General features: G+C 42.9%; 2 protein-coding genes across 2 annotated transcripts; one reads left to right on the forward strand and one right to left on the reverse strand.

Annotated features, from left to right (window-relative positions):
• The first annotated feature begins 244 nt into the window (after positions 1-244).
• On the forward strand, positions 245-22670 carry LOC139303551 (neurotrypsin-like). Its single transcript, XM_070927401.1, has 14 exons — positions 245-343; positions 5437-5479; positions 13123-13365; positions 14529-14667; positions 14748-14926; positions 15180-15327; positions 17258-17436; positions 17806-17947; positions 18632-18852; positions 19843-19984; positions 20076-20354; positions 21214-21345; positions 21453-21721; positions 22078-22670. Exons 1-14 carry the CDS (start codon positions 245-247, stop codon positions 22668-22670), a joined length of 2808 nt encoding a protein of 935 aa, XP_070783502.1.
• On the reverse strand, positions 8182-10871 carry LOC139303437 (E3 ubiquitin-protein ligase TRIM21-like). The gene is made up of 2 exons (XM_070927259.1): positions 10817-10871; positions 8182-10225 (listed from the first exon to the last, which is right to left on the reverse strand). The coding sequence occupies exon 2, from the start codon at positions 10221-10223 to the stop codon at positions 8532-8534; it is 1692 nt and encodes a 563-aa protein (XP_070783360.1). The 5' UTR covers positions 10224-10225; positions 10817-10871; the 3' UTR covers positions 8182-8531.
• Positions 22671-23149: the final 479 nt, after the last annotated feature.

Below are 23149 nucleotides of genomic sequence, written 5' to 3' on the forward strand. Positions count from 1 at the left end.
CAGGATTGGATCAGTCTGTGTGTGTGTGTGTGTGTGTGTGTGTGTGTTTTCCATCCCGTGTAGCGTTTATAGTGCCGCACCCTGTCTTCTGTGCGTAAAACCTCCCACGTAGGCTACATCATCATCATCATCATCATCATCACACACCACGTTTCTTCCAGCAGCGGGACGCGCGGAGGATAACGGTTCACCTCGCGGACAGGTTGGACTCAGAGATGGGAGTGGAGCGGCGGCTTTTCTGGCTATGACACGGACACACCGGGCGGGAAGGATGGCTCTAACCAGCCGGGAGATGTTGTGCTTGATCGGAACCGCCTGCCTCTGGCTGCCGTTGTTCGCGGAGGTATGTACTCCTGTTTGATGATGATGATGATGATGAGGTTGATTTTGCAATGTGGCCTGATTTTTTTTTTTTATGCTTCCCTTTTTTCTCGATGTCCCGTGACTGTCACGCTTTGATGACCTGAGCTGCATTTTACAGAAAGAAATTAGGTCGATAATTAGATTGATAATATATATATATACATATATCACAATTCAGGGCAATGCAGCCAAGCTGTTAGGACTGACTCATGTATGTTTTCATGCTTCACAATAAACCCTCCATTGATTTATTCAGGGTGCGTTTCCAACAAAGCAGGTGCAGGTCGGGGCGTTAGAGGAGCATCAGACACCTCTAATCTGCCTTTTAGCCAATTAATGGTGCCATCAAAGCGCATTGTCCAATTAAGCGGACACTATGGTGTCTCACACGCACGCGCGTACACGTACACACACATTCATGCACGGTCTCAATCACAAGCCCTCCTCCCTCCTCCTCCTCCTCCTCCTTCAGCCCCTTCGGCGGGGTATCATGAGAGGAGCCCATCGGTGTCTCCTGTGCCCCCGCGGTGTTGTGGGAATGAACCCTGTACGGGCTGTTGAAGCTTGTCACAGCCATTCAGTCAACTCAGACATGTTGAAACTAGTGGAGCAGGTGTTGTTGTCAGGTGAGGGTCAGAGCATCCTGAAGTCAGCTTCAGTCATTTAAAGACACATTTGGTTCTTATTTCTAAAGCTGGCTCTGCATGTTGCAAAGCAATTAATGCTAAACCATGCATTAATCATTAGATTCATTCATTTTGTTTTTTTACTACAGTAAAACAGTGTGTGTTGTGCTAATGTGCAGCATATGAGCTGTGTAGCCTGCGCAGAAGTCATTAGTGGAGTACAGTGATGTGCAGGATTTAATTAGACCCACTAACACTGGAAGCAGCCATGCATGTAGCACAAATAGCACACTGCAGATGAGTTTCAGCCTTTTTTTTCTTTTTCACTTCAACTTCATTAGACAAACCTTTTCATCAGTAGCACCCTGAATGCAGGGGTGGGCTACTGTCTCTAGTCGGCAACAACAGAACAAAACATCTGTTTAAACTCTGCTTTAAACTGAATCACAGCCAACGTTTATTTATTTTCAGAGATCTGTTTCTCAAAATGTAGTTATAGGATTAAGTTCCCAACATGGCCGGATCCACCCTCAAAGAGTCCTGGGTGCCAGTGAACCCTGTGCAGGGGAACAATCTAAATACATTGGCAGAAATATTGGTAGGTATAAACCAGCAAGTCCACCAAATTAAGTGACAAAGTACGTTGTTTGTCCACGCCGTCTAGAACGACACATAAGCGTTTTCTGATTATCGGCAGGAGGGAGGATTTGTCTGCGCCCTCTGAAACTGTTACAAATCACTGATAAAAACTACAACACTCAGGTTGGCACAAAGACGACTTGGTTAGGTTTAGAGAAAGATCGTAGTTCGGGTTAAAATAAGTACTTAAGGTTTTGGGAGCTTCGTCGTCGTCAAGCGATCTTTGACCGTCTGTAGGAAACATGAAATGAACAGCGGTCTCTTGTGTTTAAGTCAGACGTTTTGTTGACTCATCCGTCCACCTCGACCTCCTCCCGCTGTGGACTTTGTCACTCTTTTCCCTCTGTGAAAAATACTGCAGCTGCTCGAGCTTTTGTCACTTAAACGTCGTTTTGGGCACTTGCTGAAATGACTGATGCTGTCGAACACAGACTGTATCTGCAGAATACATTTGTCTGGATGCAAAACCACCAACTCTGTCTGCTAGAAAGCACATTTATACACTTCTAATTTGCAACAACAAATACATTTTGTGATGACAAGTGATGTAATGTCACCTTTTCCATCAACGTAATGAGAAAATGTTGTTAATTAATGTATCAACGCAGTCGCAAAACGTTCACTGACAATGTATTTTATTTGTTTTCCAGACAATGTCCAGTTTTTCAAAACAATATCCACTGGTAGCGACTGAAACGTCGTACTGTTTCATGTTTGTGTTTAGGCACCCAGTTAAATTTAAAGAAAGAGAGATCATGTCAATTTAAACCACCACCTTTTCCAAACCTTAACCAAAGTCCTGACCACACGAGAGGATGTGAACCGCGGCCTCCAGCGTCAAAGTCCTGCTCTTTGTATGTATGTAGCAGCAACTGATAAATGAATTGGTAGTATAGTAGCTTAATTTCTGGGAGACAGAATTGGATCGATCAGCATTTAAAACAACAACATTTTGGGGGAGAAATCATTTTAATAGAATCATCACAATCAGTGTTCAACTTTGGTGAACTTTGACGTGTAACTACAAACCGTCTTACTTTACTATTTACTACTATTTTTCCAGTCTTCTCGTCTTCTGTGATTGAAAACTGAGTATTTTTGGTTTTATACTGTTGGTCGGACAACATTCGCTTAAATTTAGTGTTTCAGTTCAAAAAGCTTTCAGCACTAAAGATTTTGTGACGACTCGAAAATGAATTCAGCTGTCCCACTTTCTGTTGTGACCAGGCACTTACACACATTAATTATAGCTCGTGATGATAGACAGCAGGAAAGCTAGACTTAAAGCACAAATTGTGCTTTTACAGGTTTGAAGAGGTTAAACCGTGAAAAAGAGGAAAACATTTCCAAAAATACACATTTTGTATCATTCAGGACTAAAAGCTTTCCATCCTGCTGTAATGTCTTGTCACCCAGATCAGAAATAGACTGTCTATCTGTACATTTCCTGCTCTATTAGGTGTGTGTGTGTGTGTGTGTGTTTGCATGGCCATGCACTGGACGCAGCTGTGAGGAGCGTCATAACTGATTACCGCAGTAATCGAGCCGTGTGATTGATATGAATGGAGATATCAGCACCCGTGTTCACTACTACAGGTCACCTGTTCCTGCTCTAATGTCATTAGACTGAGCAGAGTCTTCTGGGAGGTGTTCGCGTGTGTGTGACTGTGTGTGTGTGTGTGTGTGTGTGTGACTGCGTGTGTGTGTGTGTATGTGTGACTGTGTGTGTGTTGTGGGCTGTTAGAGAGAGACAGTTAGAGAGCAGACGTCACCTGTGTGAAGGTGAAATGTGTTGTATTTCACTGCTGTCACTGCTACAGTTATTCCAAAGCGTGTGTGTGTGTGTGCGTGTGTGTGTGTGTGCGTGTGTGTGTGTGTGTGTGGTATGTACATGTGTGTCCTCTCGTCTTCTGCAAGGTGCCCTGCTGTGTCAAGGTGTGACCTGATTTTGAAAATGAAACAAGCACTCCTCTGTCAGATATCATCTGATGCTGTCTAGTACCATTTGTGTGTGTGTGTGTTTAACACTGAACACTACGCTTTCATACCTGCGTGTCTTATACTTGTTATATTTCCTTCTTCCTTTGACTGGTGATCCCTGCTGTTAATGAATGAACTTGAATGAATTTTACCTCTTGACATGGCAGACTTGTCTTTGTTCTCTGGTTTCTGGCTTTGACCTGAGAGCATTTCATATTCAAGAATAAGTAGAAACCTCTCAGACAGCGTCAAAGCCGCAGAATCCTGTACTAGAAGGTGTTTTTTACTGTTCTGTTTGTACAAGAATGAGTCAGAGCCATCCTTTAAGTTTAAATTCATCGCCTATATGCAGAGATACGGGACATGTGGGATCACTCGGAGCTGATACGTGCATGTTTAATCTAAATTTGGTTGCAGTTACACAGTGACACCAGAAAAACCTCAGTGCTGGTCACTTAAAATTATATATGTTTGCATTGTTTAGACGAGGACCACTCGTGATCGTGTGATCGGTTTCTGTTAAGAGCAAAGGTGGAAGTAGCAGTATGTTGTTACAGTGCTGCAAAATCTGTTTGGCTGCTGTTTGCATCCAGATTACTATCAACGTTGGTTGCTTTTAACCAAAAGCACAATCTTTCCCTAACGCTTTAGTGGCCTAAACCTTAACTATAGGAGGCAGATCAGCGAACGGTCATATGGGTCGTTTTGGACTGACAAAGAAACAAATGTGTCTAAGTTTCAAGGACGAGTTATTATCGAATTTGGCACCCTGTGACAGATAAAACACTCTGGAATGTTCAAAAACATAATTTTTTGGACATTTTGACATTTAATTACTACATGATAGATTCATCTTGAACCAAGGAATGTAGAAAAGTATCTGTACACCTCATGGTTCACGAGTTATGAGCCAATTTGTTAAAGAAATAGTTCAACATTTACGCTTTCCGGTTCTTGCCAAGAGCTAGATGAGAAGATCAATACAACTCTCATGTCTGTACGCTAAGATAAGAAGCTACCGCCAGGAGATGATTAGCTTAGTTTAGCTTAGCATAAAGACTGGAAATGGGGGGAAAACGCTAGCCTGGCTCTGTCCAAAGGTAGCAAATCTGCGCACTAGCACCTCTAAAAGCTCACTGATTTAACATGATATATCCGTATATATATATATATATACAAAAATCTAAGAATAAAAAAGTCAGTCTGCGTGCTACGGGGGCTGATGTGTTTGACTATTTCTTGGCTGGGAGCAGTGACTTCCTGGAGTCTTGTCTTGAACTATTCCTTTAAGGGCTTTATAAATAAGGACAGAAACATGTCTCAATAGTAGTGACACATACATGATCCACAAATGAAAACCAAATTTACAAATGTGAATGGCACATACATGATGGTGATTAGATTAATGAACTGGACCATTAAGTGACGTGTGTACTGTCTACACTTGGAAAAACATAACATTTACTCAATCAAGTTTGGTGGTATTTGTTGTGATGTGGATTGGAGTATTTGTAATCACCAGAATTTATTCACAAATCATCATATACATGTAGTTGTGCCCTAATATTGAGGCTTATTTCTCTCCATATTTAGATGCCTTCATGGTGACGCAGGAATAATGTATTCCTGAATTTTCCACCATATTGTTTGAGATATTCTGCTAAAAGGAACAGACAACCTCATAGCCTTGGCAGTCTGTCTTGTTGTTAGTCAGCACTTGTATCAATAACATTATGGGTTTTTTTTGTTGCCTTAAATAAAAGTAAAAATACTGAGATTATCAACTGAAATCCTGTTTAACTTGCTGTATCTGTCTTCCCATCTGCAGGTGGTGGCTGAGGACAGTTACTTAAACGAGGTGCAGAACTCAGGTAAGTGGGAGGTGATACTCCTGTCTGTACACTTAGCTATAAATCAAGCTTCCCTCTGTCCAGCCTCTCCTCCTACCTTCTGCTCTATTTGTGTTTTTCCCTCCAGTTTAACCCACATTCTGACTCAGACACTCATAAAACCCCTCTGTTGACGCCTCCTCTTTCTTTTATCCACCCTGCTCCCACTCTCGCTCGTCTTACCTCTCCCCTCTGCATTTAATTTCCCTATTTTCTCTTCTTTCTCTCTACATCCCTGAGAGGAGTGGAGGCCGTGATGGGGGTGGGGTGTGGCGAGGAACTCCGCCTTCTCAGGCTCATTTCCAGTGCTGAAATATCTGTCCTCTTACAGCCGTGCAGACATTGAAAGACGAGTGAAAATGACATGCAATTACAAACACACTCTCATCACAGAAGCAGCTAAACCAACTGGATCACGTGGAAACCACCTCAAGGCTCTATAAATATGATTTAGCACCTGGATAACAAGTTGATTTTCATAACGAGAATTCAGCAAATGTTGCACAAGATGCTTTTCTGTTGCAACGTTTTCCTCCGGCTCTCCTTTGTTGCACGAAATTGAATCAAAACCAGGTTAAATAGTGAAAAACAGGACGCAATTCTACCCGTATGCCATATTTATTATAATGTGTGTGTTTTGTGTAGAAGATGCCGCGCACCCACCCCCCATACAGCAAGCCTCCGAGTGTGAACCGTGTCAAATACTCATTGTGGATGGGAAATGGATTAAGGGAGCAGGGAGACTGAGTGTTCCCATGGCGATGGGCAGAGTACGTTGTCGTGGCAATGAGGAGGGTGTTAGCGGCGAGTGTTGTGTGTGTGTGTGTGTGTGTGTCTGAGCGCTGCGGGTGTTGAGATGAATAGAAGAACTTGAATGAGACATACAGGACGAGGGAGGAAGGAGGAAGTGGGATTTACAAGTTGTGAAAAAAGGGGAGTTTAAAGATGAAAATCAGACACGCAGAGTGAAAATAAAATCCAAAGCAAAAGGAGAAATGTTCATTTTATGATGTCCTGCTTTCACTGCTGATGGAAATGAAGGATATAACAGAGACAGACACAGAGAAAATGTTGCCCGGTTTAGTTACGTAATGCTTTCTTTGCTTTATTAAAATTTCATCAAGCTGACTATAAAAGTTTTATCCCCATTACAGAGCACATACGGCTTTAAAATATATGATATAAATAAATATTGAATCATTTAGTTAATCGTCATCGACACAAAATATAACAAGATATACATGTTGTGTTATCATAAAAACAAAATCAACATCAGAACGCATGCCGTACATAATTTAAATGACATGAATATGTTTGATGTCTTTGAAATATTCATGTGGGAATTAAGAACATATCATCAACAAACAGTAGAAAGTTGCTTATATGTGACATCATGCTGAACATTATTCTGTCGTGAAGTGTTCAGTGTAGTGTTTTTTAATATAACAGATACTAAAATAACTTAACTGACTCCACTCATGTATTAGATGAAGAATGAGTTTTGGATGGTATGTGGTGTTTTTACTGCCTTCTATGTCTATTATTTAAGCGAGTACACCTGATGAATGAATCTAGACATTTTGACGTGTCAGTAATGATAAAGTGTCCCAGTAAGTCGTGACGGTGTTGCCGTGAGCCAGCAGCTAAATGGAATTCAGCCATCATTGGTATTATTTACACCTGGGCTTTTCCTGCTGTGACGCGTCAAAATGTCTTCTGTGAGAAAGGCCTGTCATGAGCGACTGCACGACTGACTTCCACAGACTTAACGTTGCCTATGAAGAGTTCTGAGTCACCTGGACAGAAGAGGCTGATAGTTCATTTGTAGTTTAACGATGTTTCTCTTTTCAAGCAAACAGACATTTGCCTTTTCCAGCCTCACGAATGTGATGATTTGCTGCTTTTTCTTTGATTTATATGAACAAGCAGTTTAATTCTGCTACTTTCAGCTCCATTTTTCTGACATTTTATAGACAAAACGATTATTATTAGATTCAGCCTCACGTGTTCATACTTGAAAGGAAAAAGTTGTTTTTTTTTTACAAGGGGGAATTACACTGTTATTCCGCCATTTTAACCTCACAAAGCTTTGCATTGTGGGTTATTCCCTTGAGCAATGTCACACAGAGTGTGCATATAGGGCTCAAATAGTCAACCAGAGCCAAAGGAGAGCTCAACGAGAGAGAACAAGCTCTCTAACACTCGCCAACTTCATAGAGCCCTGAGCCCTCGCCTCATAGTCTGTAATGGAAATGGACCAATGTCTCAGTGATATGAGCTCTAGATTTTCGCCCCTCGTGGTTCAAGCATTTAATGTCTTTTGCCAAAACAACCTCTAGTGTGTTTGTATGTGCTGGTTTCACCTTTACAGAATCAGAATCAGGAATACTTCATTGATCCCCGGGGGAAATTAGACAAAAACTCTCTCTACCAGCATGTTTGGAGAGGTTGCAACTTCAAAAAGTTAGTGGTTAAAATACAAAAGTTATAATAAAGGAATGCGCACACTATACGCAGGTGTGTGTGGTTACATTACTTACTCATGTGGGAAGGAGTGCAACAGATACATGTTGGTGTATATTTGATATTAATGAAAGACTTTTGACAATAATGAATCACCCGTCAGGGAGCTCTGGAACTTGATTTGTTATAAACCATCTCACTCAGATTTTTTTCCTCTTTAAAAAAACATTAACAAATATTTCCTGCAACCAAACCAAACACCACCTTATTCAGTCAAATAGTGATAATCTTCACTCTTTACTTTCCACTCTATCGTTGTACTTCCTCCGCCAGTTTCTACATTTCTATATTTACGTTTAACTCCACTTCCATCTTCCATTGTCTTAAAAACAAATAATAAATCAAGCTAATTTTGTTACCAAATATTTACTTACCTGTATAAAATTCCCAGTTTGGATTTAAGGCACTGAGATGGTTTCTCCCCCGACATGCTTTCCATATTTTGTGATTATAAAAAAGCTGCTTTACTAAGTACCAAGAGTTTTTAGTAAATAGTGTCTGAGGCCTCCGTTCACTCCGTACGGCTGGCAGGAACAATTATCATCGGATCCAGGTTTGAACCATATTCATTATCACAAGGATTAAAGTACGGATACAGTTCCTCAGTGAAGCAACACTCAGTAAACAAGTAAATAAGTGTTGCGGTCTGTACATCGTAGAAAGAAATCTGCCCTCCGTTATAATCCACAAACACGCCGACCCTCTCCACTTTTCCTAAGTGCACCGGCACGTTTGGAGAGCTGAAGGTCTCGAACTTATCTTCTAGGAACCAGATGGCCCAGAGTCCACAGCGAGGACCCCGAACAAGTGCCCCTCTCCTCTGAACCGACGCCATGGCAACGCCCAGACACCACTCCGTCTTTCCACCCACGAACACCTCAAAGTAAAACCTACGTGACGAGAAGCCTCTCTGTCCCAGGACTGCGAGATGCTCGGTAAACATGTTCGGGTTCAGGTTCTGGATTGCCCACAAACCTGAACCCATGCTGTATTTCACCTGCTTCCTGTCATCGGATAAAATGAGCAGAGGGTGAGCCGTGTCGGGATCGAGCACAATGTTGGCTTCGTACTGCTGCAGATATCTCAGCATGGTATTGTTTGACACGCCTGTGCCGTCAGAGAATTTCTTTATCTCTGTGTTCATTTTATTCAGCGACATTCGCAGATGAGACACTGATTCACTCAAAGATTTCTGTATGTGCAGAATCTCCACATGTCTGTTAAAGCTGAATGTGGCCAAGTCCATAGTGTGCGGTAGGAGGGATGAGTTTGGGAAGCTCTGGAGGAAACAAAGCTGGTCTTCAGTCTGTTTCAGCTCCCTCAGCTTCATCGTTGTCCTCTGCAGCTCTGTGATCTCCTGCTCGATATCGCTAATAAACCCATCAGCTTGTTCTTGTGCCGCTTTTTGCTTCTTCTCCATCACCTTTACAAGCTCCGTCTGGCTCTTCTGAATCTCAGACACCAGCGCCTCCAAGTCCTGCACGCCGTTTGCTATCACATCTTCGGTTTCCACCTCGCTTTGTTTTACCGACTCCTTCACAGCTTGGACCTTCTGCAGCCTTTCCTGGATCATCTGCTGCACTTTGGCCTCTGTGTCGCCCAGCAGAGCCTTCATCTCTTTGTACGCTTGCTGCACAGGAGTGACGTTGTGGTTCACGTGGCACGAACTGGCGCAGACGTCGCACAGCAAAACCTTGTCGTTTCTGCAGAACAGCATCAGGAGTCTGGTGTGCTCCTTGCAGGTCCTGTCCACCAGGCCCGCCAAGGGGTCAACCAGTGTATGTCTCCTCAGTCCGGCAGCTCTATGATGAGGCTCTAGGTGAGCGTCGCAGTAAGAAGTCAGACACTCCAGACAGGATTTGACTGCCTCTTGCTGGGTGTCAGTACAAATATCACACAGCACTGTGCCGCCACAGCTAGCCTGCTGCTGCTCCATGCCCCAGATGTGAGCGTCTGTCACTTGAAGCGACATGAACTGCGATGCAAGCTCTGAAATAAAAGTGTTGACCTTGAGGTCCGGCCTCCTTTCAAAAGTTTCCTTACAGATCGGACACTGGCAGGCCGGTGTGTCGTCCCAGTAGCACGAGATACAGGACATGCAGAAGTTGTGTCCGCACGGAGTGGAGACGGGCCGGGCGAACACATCGAGGCAGATGGGACAAAGAAACTGCTGCTCAGTTAACAGACTGTTGCTGGAGGCCATTTCTGAAAACAAACAGTTAAATGAAGATAAAAAATTCATAAACACAACACAAAACTGAGATCCAAAGTTCACTCTTGACTTTGGGATTAGTAGTTGCAAAAACTAATCTTACCACAAGCTGTGGAGCGTTTGATCACATCGCATGATCTAAATCAGTGGATGGACTTTGCCCAGTTGCCATGTTTTAAGAGACGCAGCAGTTGGAAAAAAACACCACAATATCATGTATGATCTCCACGAAGACAATGTGAAAGCTCCAGAAAAGCCAATAAATGGACCTTATGGTGGGTTTCTTCAGCTTCAGCTGCTGTTTCCAAGTTCAAAAATCAACTGAATCTGAACCTTTTAACCAACATGGACGAGAAGTCCTCAAAGTGCATCGACCACAGGCTACATTTCCATGACAACTGAACAAACTGTATCTGCTGATGAAGATCATGTGATGTGAAAGCTTATGAATTTACATCAACTAGACAAAGCTTTTATTATTGTGATTGAGAAAGCAGCATTTCTCAACAAAAAGGCTCAAACAGCAGACAGTGGGGTGAAACTACAACCTACAAACATACAACAACATAGATTTCACTTCTTACGTGTTATAATGAAGGTTTGGCTCAGTAACGGCTGCTCACGTCTGTCTGTGTTGGTCTGAGAAGGCAGAAATAATTACAGCAGAGAGCACGGTTGTTTCCCAGGAAATAACTTTACTTTCAGTTTCTTCCTGTGTCATGTTTCTTAAAGGGACAGACACACCTTTGTGTCTGAAGTCAGGGGCTTTTTTAGGGTTTTGGATACTAGTGAGGGTTCCTGGGTCCAATGTATGAGTGTGTTGTATTATTTATTGTTTGAGGATAGATTTCTGTTTTAGTTCAGTACATTTCTGCCTGATTGATTTTCAGTTTCTCCTGCTTTCACCGCTTCCCCCCTCTGCTCTTCCTCTTATCTTCCTCCAAATTGGACCCAGCATGTGTGTGTGTGTGTGTGTGTGTGTGTGTGTGTGTGTGTGTGTGTGTGTGTGTTTCTGCATCCGACTGTACTGTAGTGTGTGTGTTTCTGTCTCGGTCACTATGCAGCAAATCTGCGAGTGTGTATGTGTGCTACTGTGCAAGGTGGGCATGCAGGTTGCACTGCGCAGATAATGTTCCAGGACGGCCGAGCTGTGTGTGTCGAAGAGATAAGACTGTTGCTGGTTACTGAAGCACCTCTGCCATTAATCATAGTTTAGTAGCCGCTTGGCCTCAAAAACCCTTAAAGCTTCAGTAAAACTGAAAGTAGCAACGCCGCAGAGGAAAAATACTCCATTACACATAAAAATTTACATTCACTGTTTCGGTGATTTTCATACTTTCAGATCAGTGGATGAAGGAAATGAGAAAAAAACCAAATAAAGGAAAAAAAGGCACAACAGAGGGAAGGATGAAAGAATAGCTGGAGGAAAAGATGGAAGCAACGAGATAGAAAGAAAAAGAAAGAAATAATGAAACACAAAGAAGTTATGGAACCCCAAAGTGTTAAATATGTAATAAACAAATGAGACATTATGAAATAAATGTTCGTATGAATATGAGTGAAATATATAAATGAACTAATAACTTGTGAAACAGTTTGATTGGCTGAAAGGTGACTCCACTGTCATGAAAAGTGACATCATGAATTAAAAACAAGCTTTTGAAAAGAGTTTCAGTTTTAATTATTTATTATATAATTTCACAATCGATGGTTTGATTTATCTAATGTCTTATTGGTTTATTTAATATTGGACACTTTGGGGCTCCATACAGAGTATCTCCAGCTGTCAGACAGAGTCTGGTAAAAAGTAAAAATGTTCCCCATCGGATGGATTGTCATGATTTTTTTGTGCAGACATTAAGTGTTCCCAGAGGATGAATCATGCTTGGCTTTTATTGAAATATCTCAACAACTATTGGATTCACATCAGCCTGTGTTTAGTGCTAATTAACAAATGCTCATTAACAAACATGCAAAATGGTGAGCATGGCAAACATTGTGAAGTAACTTATATGATACAGGCAGATGAGGTGTTCAGGGGTGAAACATCACATTTCGCTTGTGAAAACATGAATATCACATTTTACTTTCTTGGAGGACCACGTGGGCTTTTAAGACAGTAAACAACCAAGACGGCCACTTAACAGTTCGTCATGTGCACCTCCACAAATCCCCAAATACACGTCCGATTTACATAATAGAAAAGTCCTATAAACAAGGATGCTGTTTAATCTGCCATCCTTATTCTATAAATCCAATAAAAAAATGTACTAAAAGTTTAAAATACCACTTTACAACTTTGCAGTTACCTTGCACCTCTGAGTGCTTTAGCATGTCTGCTGCCCTTTTCTGCTTGTTATGTTGTGCAATATAATTCCTTTTCATTAATGCGTGATGTAAGTTTTTAATAGGCTACACTATATAAACTGCTCTACATTTTGTGGCCTAATTTTGCAGCACTTTGATGTCAGCAGTTTCCCTCTCGGTCTGTCTGAGCTTCACTCACATGTTCCCTCTTCTCAGAGAAGATTACTGGAAGTATTTGAGGGCCACCATGTTAAGTGAGGGCGGTTTAAGGTTATGGAAATTTCACCAGTTCGGCTTGGATCAGCGGGGGTAAATGCATTAGGCGGGATCCTGCTGTGGCAGTGGACAGCATATGAGAATCGTCCATGTAAGCCTTTATGTTCAGATAAAATACAGACACGGGGATAATGTGACTTGAATAAGAGCAATCCCACTCCTCTTTCCTCTCACTTCTTCCAAACTTTCCCCATTTCATTCCCTTTTATTCACATTGACCCAAATCCTCCTCCTTTCATCCAAACACATCTTATTCTCCCATCTTCCTCAACATGTACTCACTCTCCTCCCCCTCCTCTCTGTGCAGTGCCTCTGTCCTGCTCTGAGGGATTCACAGAGTTGGGATACTACAACGGCACCGTGTCTCAGACGGACTCTGGCGCCCCCTGTCTGAAGTGGACCGAGTTTCCAGACTATGTCATGCAGTACCCGGGCCGAGGGCTGGGCGACCACAGCTACTGCAGGAATCCAGACCGAGAGTCCAACCCCTGGTGTTTCTTCAGACAAAACTCTGGAGCCATTGGATGGGCCTACTGCGACTGCCACCAGGGTACGACCACAGATCACCGGGGAGGTGGCTGATCCGGGACCATTTAAAATAACAATGAACTTTGTTTTTACAGCACTTCTTTAAAACAAAGTTACAAAGTGCTTCACGATTTAGAATAAAACACACAGATAAATAACAAAAGGAATTATTAAAGAACAGTAAAATATAGAGCAACACGGGAAGAACAGGGGATGCAGCTAACGACTGTCCCAAGAGGCCGCGCAATTAATCTGAGATGATCAAAGGAATAGGAAAGAAAACATTTGTGCTCTACAAAATAAGTTTATTTCTTTACAGTTTTTGTCTAATCTTTGCATTTTTCTTCCAATTCAAATGAAATACTAAAAGAGGGAAATAAGTCTGTGGTTCAACTGCCTACGACTTGTAGACAAATGCAAATTCTGACAAGGTGGGGGCACAAGAAGACGCTGCTTTCTTCAAGAAGGTCACAGGCCAAAAAGGTTGGAATCCACTGGTTTATAAAATGTCATCAATGCTCATCATAATTTCCCAGAGTTCAATATAATTGCAACAATTCAAAACCCAATGATATTTAATTTACAATGATTTAATAAATTTGATAAATGTCTTAAAGGTGCACTAATCAAAAATGTGAATGGATCAGATGCCTCTGTAATGTGAGAGGGGTTGTTAATAGTGATGAACCCACATTGATGAGTATTATCATCCAACTCTGCAGTTACCTTCATCTTTACGGAGTGTTTTAGTCTATTTGGATCTTTGTTTTTTGTTTTCTGACCAGCAAACTCTGCTCTCATCTACCTTGTTTTCCAGCAAAAAAGCACTAAAACTCCACTTTACTCTACCTGCTTAGCACCCATTGGCTGACAAAGACAAAGTTAGCGACTAGCTGGTGAACAAAGTGGAGCATTTAGCAGCTAAACAGCCAGAGATACCTGTCAGGAGTTGGTGTAGACCAAAACAGAGCTAAAAGAACAGTGAATATTGGACTGGCACCTGAGACACAACTTCAAATGAATGAATGAATGCTAATGTTTCTGGATGTATTAATGGACAACTGCTTATAACCATAACAACTTTATAATAAATGTCATGTTGTGTTTCCAGCTTGCTCTGCTGCCCAGTGGCCAAAAAAAGAAGTGAATGCAGCTTTATTAAACCGTCTGTCTCTGGCTCTTTAGGTGCGGCCCGTCTGGTCGGCAGCTCGTCTTCTGGCAGTGGGCGAGTGGAGGTCTACCTGAACGGCCAGTGGGGGGCGGTGTGTGACTCTCACTGGTCAGACAGAGACGCCAGTGTGATCTGCAGGCAGCTGGGCCTCGGGTAAGAGAACACACTGAACACAAGTCATCGTTCAGCGTTGACAGCTTCTTCTTCTTATCGGTGATTTTCTACTTTAACAGCGACGTTGGCTCAGCGCTTCAGCACTCGCAGTTCGGCTCGGGCTCCGGCCTCTTCCACTACGAGCGTCTGGGTTGCCGTGGTGACGAGAACACTCTGAGTAAGTGCCGGAGCAGGACGTTCGTCACTGGTGACTGTAGCCATGGAAACGAGGCAGCAGTGGTGTGCGCACCGCCGGAAGGTCAGTGTGACTTCCACAGTGTCATGGCGACCAGACCGGAATATTTCCCCCACACACCTGAGAGACACAGAGAGATTTATTAAAATGATTAGTTTTTCTGTTATAGTACACTGTGTAGTAATACTTTATGCATTCCCACTGTATTAATACTAATTACAGTCATGCTAATAAAGGAAAATTAAAAACTAATTACAGGGAGACAGGCAGACAGGAGGGATGCTGTTTGACCTTGTATTTCCGCATCCTCTCTCAGGCAGCGGCCCTCCGCTGCGATTGGTCGGAGGCGAGGAAGAATTTGAAGGTCGTGTGGAGGTGTTTCACGCGGGAAGGTGGGGCTCCGTCTGTGACGACCAGTGGGACGACAGAGATGCTGAGGTGGTGTGCAGACAGCTAGGTTTCGGGTGCGTACATCAGGGCTTTTTCACACCTTCACACCAAGTTAACATATGTGACATTAAATCCAATCCAAGACCAAAGCCATCAATGTGTTAGTCCGCCTCACAACACTCTCTGAATTCCCCACTCTGTAGCCCTTTGGTTCCTACTGAAGACATAAATCACAAACATGTAGTTTCATTTTTAAAAAAGTGTCCAGACCTGTGTACTACAAAAAGAGGATGGTGCTACTTTGGGTCATTTTGAATAATATGAATGGGACACTTTGCAATTGCAGTGTTTTAACTAGATAAACAGGAGCTGCCATTAAAGAGTGGGAGGAGTTCAGTGTCAAGACTTTGGATCAGAGCACATGGGTGTCATTTGGATCAAGGTTTTCTCACTTAGCCAAAAAACAGAAGAAGAATCCCCAGGAAACAACTCTGTTTAGGTAGATTATGTTTGAAGGTGTTTCCTCCTCACACACACAGTGTTTCCCCCGCAGAGGAGGTGTAACTTTGAGTGTCAAACAGGGATGAAGTCTTAGCTGTGAAGAGAAAGACCTGCTCCCATGTTCAACATTAGGTTGCATTTCATCTCCTGAAACACAGCGGGACACCTCACCATCTGTGTTTGTGCTTCTGAATAATAGATGTTCTGACGCTGATGCACAGGATCCCTCACAGCTGCACACAGCTGCCCTGATGTGTTTTGACACTTAAACACAAAGTGAAGTGAAAATGATTTGTTTTTTCCCACCTGGATTTTTTTTTTCTGCAATAGATATGTGTGTCAAACATTTACATGCTTTTCATGTTATCAGGTTTTTGCCAACTGACATCCAAACCTACTATGATATTATTCTACTAGCTACTACACGTGCTAACAGTCAAATGTGGTTTATTTGATGGGTTGGTTAGCTAGTTACCCATCACATTTAATTGGATACAGTTATGCGTATACCTCCGAGTTCAAGCTGAGTCATGAAAAATATTTTAGTGCTTTACAGGAAGAGAAATAAGAAGGATCCCTCCTCTACTTCCTGTATTCTGACCATTCTGCACATTATTCCATTAAAAAAGCTCCATATTTATAATAATAAGAACATGGAGGTGTTGGAGGAGGCTCGTGGTCACTACAGTATGATGCATTCTAAGTTCAACTGTACACAGGAGCAGAAATGCATGGACCCACTCACGCACACAACTGCTTTTTGTAGCATTTCAGCATCAATAAATAATCACCACATGAATGCAACAACATCCTTGTAGGAGCTATACATTATTTATTTGGATGATTTGATTTATTTTAGATATCTGCTTTATTTTGAGAGTATTTTCTTTTGCTACCTCTTTGTTTTGTAAGAAGTGGGCAGCAGTACAGGGACCTCAGGTTTATGTCCAGTATGTAGGCAGGGAGAGAATCTATATGCTGATCGTTTTTAGCCATGCTAACGGCTCTATGGATGATAATGTGAGTTTGTCCATCACTCCAGACTGAAATATCTCAACATCTGTTAAATATATCGGTATGAAATTTTCTACAGACATTCATAATTCCCAGATGATGTAACCTAAAGACTTTGGTGACCCCCTGATGCTTTCTCTAGCGCCACCGTGAGGTTGACATTTGTGGCTTTTAGTGAAATATCTCCAGGTTCCATCAACCTCATCTATGCTTTGTGTTAAGTGCTAATTAGCATATGTTAGCATGTTAATACGCTAAATTAAGATGGTGAACATGGTAACCATTACACCAACTGAAAATCAGCATCTTAGCGTTGTCATTGTGAGCATGATAGCATGCTGATTTTAGCATTTTGCTCAAAGCACCACTGTGTGAGTGAGTGCAGCCTCACCAGAAAACATTTACGACAATCTTACAGTATATCCCTAAAAAAGGTAGAAATACACTCAATGTTTAGACAAATTGTGTGTGTGTGTGTGTGTGTTGTAGGGGTGTGGCGAAGGCCTGGTCCTGGGCTCACTTCGGTCAGGGTTCAGGCCCGATCCTGCTGGATGCAGTGAAGTGCACAGGAAATGAGCTCTTCCTGGAGCAGTGTCCCCATGGCGACTGGGAACAGCACAACTGTGACCACATGGAGGATGCTGGGGTCTCCTGCAGCCCTTATACAGGTACATGTACAGAGCACACACACACACACACACACACACACTCACACAAAGGCTACTGTACACACTGATAGGCTTCAAGCTGCTATTTATAGCCCCTGAACATCAATAAATCATTACAGGATGAAGCAGCAACATCCTCTTTGTGACAAACAGGATTTATATGAACTGCGGAGGAACATATCTACTGGCATGAGATAGCAGCTACTGTTCATCAAAGATTAATAATGAATCTGAAAATTATACATTAATTTTAATGGAAAATGTAATTGTGTTTTATGGTTACATAAAGTCCAGTAAAGTGTACCTGCCTTTAATCACATTAATGTTCCCAAAGGACTTTATGACGGCAGCAATATGAAACTGTTACAGATGGTGTGGTGCGTCTGGTCGGAGGAGACAGTCCCTGGGAGGGTCGGGTCGAGGTTTTCCACAACGGTGACTGGGGGACGGTGTGTGACGACCAGTGGACCCAGCAGCATGCAGAGGTGGTCTGCAGACAGCTGGGCTACAGGTATTCTAAAAAGCTGCAGCCAAAGAGATGTACACCAACTAAACACAAATAACTCCTTCTCCATGTGTGGGGAAATTATCTGAAGACGTCATCAGATGTTTTTACAGACAATTATTATTATTAGTTAAAAGGAAAATTAAACAAATTAAAGAAAGGCAAGGGGTGGGGTTGGGTGTAAAATTAGTTTTTCATTCTCTTTCTCTCGTCCGTCATGGATTCACTTATTGTTTTGCTTTCGTGGCAACATTTGTTTGTTTGTTGTTTGTTTGCTTTGTTTGTTTGCTTTGCTGGATTTTGTGAAGAAAAGATGAGTACATAAATGAAAATATTTAAAAGAAAACGTCTTTATTGTATTAGTAACCTTGAAAAGCTTGTAATTATTAAGATTCTGTTACTCCAGCTCAATGTTCTTGATGTGTTTGATTTATTTATTATTACAGTATTTTACATGTTGATGTACAATGTTGTTGTTGTTGATAATCAGTTTGTAATCTGAGAAGGAAGCAGAAATCCGGTAACTGATCTGATGAATTTTACCTGATGAAAGTCAACCGAGACGTTTTGCTAAACAACTAATTTTGCATAAATTTACCTTCAAATTCTGAATATGGGAAAAGACATAAAAGAGTTTTGACCTGGTGTCCACAAACAGGGTAAAGACCTTCACCTCTTCTCCACCTGCAGGGGTCACGCTGAGGTCGTATCAGACGGGACGTTCGGGGAGGGCGTCGGCCTGATTCTCCTGGACGACGTCCACTGTGAGGGGTCTGAGACCTCCCTGCTGGACTGTCGGCACGGGATCTGGGGGCGGACTGACTGCTCCCACAGCGAGGATGTGGGTGTTCGCTGCAGGGGCCGATCCAGCCAAGAGACCAATGAAGTGCCGGTTATCGCACCTTCCACAGGTAAGAGATGATGAACAAGGCCTGCATGCATGTTGTTAAGAAATGGGGTGCTAACTAGGCTAATTCAACTTTTTATTTTCTGTAGTCTTCCCTCCTAAAAGTTTTATTTTACTGTTATTCATGATACCTTCATCAAGACACCAATTCTCTATTTTCCAGGTGTAGTAAGTTGTGTAGATAAAAATGAACATTAAATGTAGATGACAACAATGTGAATTAAAGCTACAAGGAGCAACAAGGCAATAGAGTTATTACTTGATTGTTAGCATTTCCTCAAAATCCAGAATGAAGTTGAGAGTTTAATTAATTTTGGTGTAAAAATAACACGTGTTATTTTCTGCTGCCTTCTAATGTTTATTGTCTTCCTTTTCATGATTTTACATCAGTTTTGCCTCTAATTCTCTGCACATGTTCACACTTTATTTTACTCAATGTCTGTAAAGCATTTTAAAACTAGCCTCGGATTTGATTATACGTTGTTTGCACTGCAGAAGTGTGGTGACTGCGCAACTGCAATTAATTTTGTACAGAAAGGGCAAGCTGTCCCTGCAGAGTGCTGGTCTAATGCCAGGCCGTGAGCTATTTACTTAACTTTAGTAAACTCTTGCAGAAATGGCATCTATCTATATATCTATCTATCTATCTATGAAAGAATAAAACCAGTTGTGTCTGCTTTTGCAGCGCTGTATCGTTACCTCAGTGTGAAGACGCTGGTGTTTTTCTCTGTCTGAAGAGTTTAAATGCCACATGTTGACAGCAGAGAGAATAAAGCTGTGTTTACTGTCTCAGCACCTCCAGAGGTCCTGCGCCTCCTGTAGACACACAGTCCATTAGAATGAGAATGGAGTCTGAATAAAGAGGCACTGGGCTGCAGATGACATTTAACACCGTCAGTGGACATATAACTCGCTCTCAGTGAGTGTAGTCTGGAGTATGTAGACGCACACACATGAATATGAATGAGAGTTGTGTGTTTTTTGTTCCTGTCAGGTCCCCTGGTGCGCCTTGTGGGTGGCAGCAGCAGAAAGGAGGGTCGAGTCGAGGTGTATCTCCATGGCGACTGGGGAAGTATTTGCGACTCAGGCTGGAACGACCTGAACGCAGCCGTGGTGTGCAGACAGCTTGGACACAGGTTCATAATATAAGTCTATATGTGCATGAAAGAGACAGAGAGTTGCGTTTTTAAATGTTACACAAAAGTTCACATTCTCCTCCCTCCTCAGTGGTGGAGCGGTAGCAGCCGGAGGGTTCGGTCAGGGGAAAGGGCCCATCCACCTGGACCAGGTGAGGTGCACTGGGAAGGAGGAGTTCCTGGGAGAGTGTCCCTCTCTGGGCCAGAGCATCCAGGGCTGCAGGCGCAGGGTGGATGCAGGGGTGAGGTGTGATGTCACGTCGCAGGAGTCGGCGGAACAGGCTAAACCTGAAGAGCTGAGCTGTGGACTGAGGAAGCTGGTGGAGGAAGAGAGCAAGAGGAGGAACCATGGGGAGGAAAACATGCTCAGGTAGGATTTAGGACCTAATTTGGTGGAACAATATGTCCGAATCTGTGGCTTTGTCCTGGTGACAATGAGGCCTCATCAGTAACATTTAAAAGAAATGTTAATACTGTACACACAAAATACAAAATAAAATAAAACACCCAAGATAAAAGACTGATATATTTGAATTAAGTGTATTTAGTGCACATGGAATAAATCAACATTTTAACCTATTGCACCTAATTTATTTATTAATTTAGTTTGATTTATTAAACACAACTTTATTAAGGAATATGCATCATGTGAACACAATTCAAACAAAAATGACACAGGGCCCTCTATAAAACCTGGTCACAAGGTTCAGTAATTATACGAGACTCACCTTAGTTGATGTTGCAAAAACGAATTTGCAAATTTCAAAATTTCCCTGTGAAGTTTTCATAAAAACAAAGTTTACAGTCTGTGTTACTCATCAAACGCATTGCACTCCACACAGCACCCTTATTTAAACTGACACAAACTAACACACAGTTAACCTGGAGCTGTTTGGGCCCTTGTGGAAATCTTCCGCTCTGAGTGGGAGGTAATTCAGCTTTGATCTATACCTTGTTGAGTATTCACATTTTGTTATCTTTGGTTGTTGCTCCAGATACTTGGTGTCGGATGGATCCTTCCTGGTTAAAATCCTCGTGCACAGAAATGCAAAGTATTCTACATTTCCTGCAGCCGTTTCTTTAAAAATAAATAAAATAAGAAATGTATCGTCAGTGTAAGCAGCAACGCGGGGGTTAATGTGTCTGAGGAGACACCAGACCTCCTTCAGAGACTCAAAAAGAGAAGAAAGAGGGAGTTTTGATTGAGATATTTTCCTGCTCTCCTACAGGACTACGTGGCCATGGCAGGTGTCAGTGTGGCTTCAGTCTCAAGAGGAAGAAGAAGAAGATGGCGGTCCTCTCTGTAGCGGCACTCTGATCAGTCCCTGCTGGGCCCTGACGTCTGCCTACTGTGTCAGCAGGTAAATCTGATGTTGAACTATAAATCAATTCCTACCCCCATCCCCGAACATCATGACAAAGTGCAAAGTATAAATCCACCAAGTTTCTTCTCTCTTCCCTCCTCCAGGTTTGGCAGCGACCCGTCCAGGTACGTGGTGCGTGTTGGGGCTTCAGAGCAGACTCTCACCCCGGAGCAAGTGGTGGTTCACAGGAAGTTCAAGGGTCAGAGTGGAGGTCACGATCTGGCTTTGTTGAAGCTACCCAGCACCAAGGGTCACTGTCTGACCTTTGACCCCAACACCAACGCAGCATGCCTTCCTGCTGCAGACTCAGCACCAGGGGGAAATACTCCATCTTCTTGTGTTGTCATGGTTACCGCTGGCTGGACAGGACCAGGTATGCGTTGACATATTAACCGTGTTTCTACCACTTGGCCTTCCCAGGCTGTACTTTGTGTTTAGTGCTAATTAGCAAATGTTAGCATGCTAACACGCTAAACTATGGTGGTGAACATGGTAAACGTTATACCTGCTAAACATCAGCAGGTTAGCATTTAGCTCAAAGCTACAAAGTACAGCCTCACAGAGCTGCTTGTATGGCTGTAGACTCTCAGTCTTGTTTGATAAATGACTTAAATAATCAATAGTCAAAATTGTTGATTACTTTTCAATTGACTTATCAATTAATCAACTAATTGTTTTAGCATTTCTGCCCTGCCACTCCTTTAATCCTCTCTCCATCCTCTCTCCCAGACTCAGTTCTTGCATCCTGGGTCCCTCTGATGTCGTCATGGCAATGTAAGAAGCGCTATGGCGACAGCTTCTCCAGCCATGGCACCCTGTGTGCCGGCAGTCCTCCAGACACCGGCCTCCTCCATGGCGACAGTTGCCAGGGCAACTCTGGAGGTGGGCTGGTGTGTCAGGGGGAGATGGGTCGATGGGTCCTCACCGGGGTCGTCGCCGGGGGTTACGGCTGCGCCGACCCCTCCTCTCCTTCGCTGTACACTCGAGTCAGCCGCTTCAGGAGCTGGATCGAGGAGGTCATCAACACACGAGCACCTCCAGAGGAAACACACACACACACGCTGACACAAGAAGATCTGACGCAAGTTGACAATGACCTAACACACACACATGAGGAACACACACACAGCAAGGATGAATACTCCCATGTGCACGACAAGATCAAACACACACACGATCAACAACAAACAAATGAAATCAATGATATTAAACAAACCCACACTCATCATTCACACGCTAATCAGCACGCTAACACACACACTAAAAGCACGCAAACCCACCATGTAGGGGATGCCGATGCATACACACAAATTCTGGTCTGATTGAGGCCGTGCCATTGGCTTACCATCTGTGCCATGTGACCGGCTGAGGAGGAGGAGGAGGAGGAGGAAGGAGAGTTAAAGGAAGACGAAAGTAAACTTTAACAGTAAAAGAAAAGAAAGATGCTCCTAAGTTAAGTCAGTACAAACGGCCGTCTCTGTGCTCATTTCAAATCTGAACTCAGTGTTGTGAATCCCAAGTGTTTGTCGGATGAGTACAGCAGTGTGGGCAGACCTTCCTGAGCTGCCAGGATGACAGAGTGCGTGGGTGATTTGTGGTGCTTTACATGTGAGTTTCAGGCCGTTAAGAGGCAGAACGGCGGCTGAGGGGGTCGGCAACGTTTAGGTTGAGCCTGGCATGCTGATCAGGGCCTTTCACTGATACCGAAAATCAAAAAAAATCAGCATGGCATGTATTTTAAGGGCAATAGCGTTAGCATAAAAACATTCGGGGATATTTCTAAGATGGTCACACAAGAATC

This window comes from Enoplosus armatus, chromosome 20 (assembly GCF_043641665.1).
Source record: "Enoplosus armatus isolate fEnoArm2 chromosome 20, fEnoArm2.hap1, whole genome shotgun sequence".
Lineage (NCBI taxonomy): Eukaryota > Metazoa > Chordata > Actinopteri > Centrarchiformes > Enoplosidae > Enoplosus > Enoplosus armatus.

Bases quoted from the DNA above. Each gene is read 5' to 3' on its own strand.
- LOC139303551 (XM_070927401.1), top strand. From the start codon at position 245: ATGACACGGACACACCGGGCGGGAAGGATGGCTCTAACCAGCCGGGAG. The intron at 14,668-14,747 runs GTAAGAGAACAC...CTACTTTAACAG, and splicing joins TGCAGGCAGCTGGGCCTCGG to CGACGTTGGCTCAGCGCTTC. The intron at 17,437-17,805 runs GTACATGTACAG...AAACTGTTACAG, and splicing joins CTCCTGCAGCCCTTATACAG to ATGGTGTGGTGCGTCTGGTC.
- LOC139303437 (XM_070927259.1), bottom strand. From the start codon at position 10,223: ATGGCCTCCAGCAACAGTCTGTTAACTGAGCAGCAGTTTCTTTGTCCC.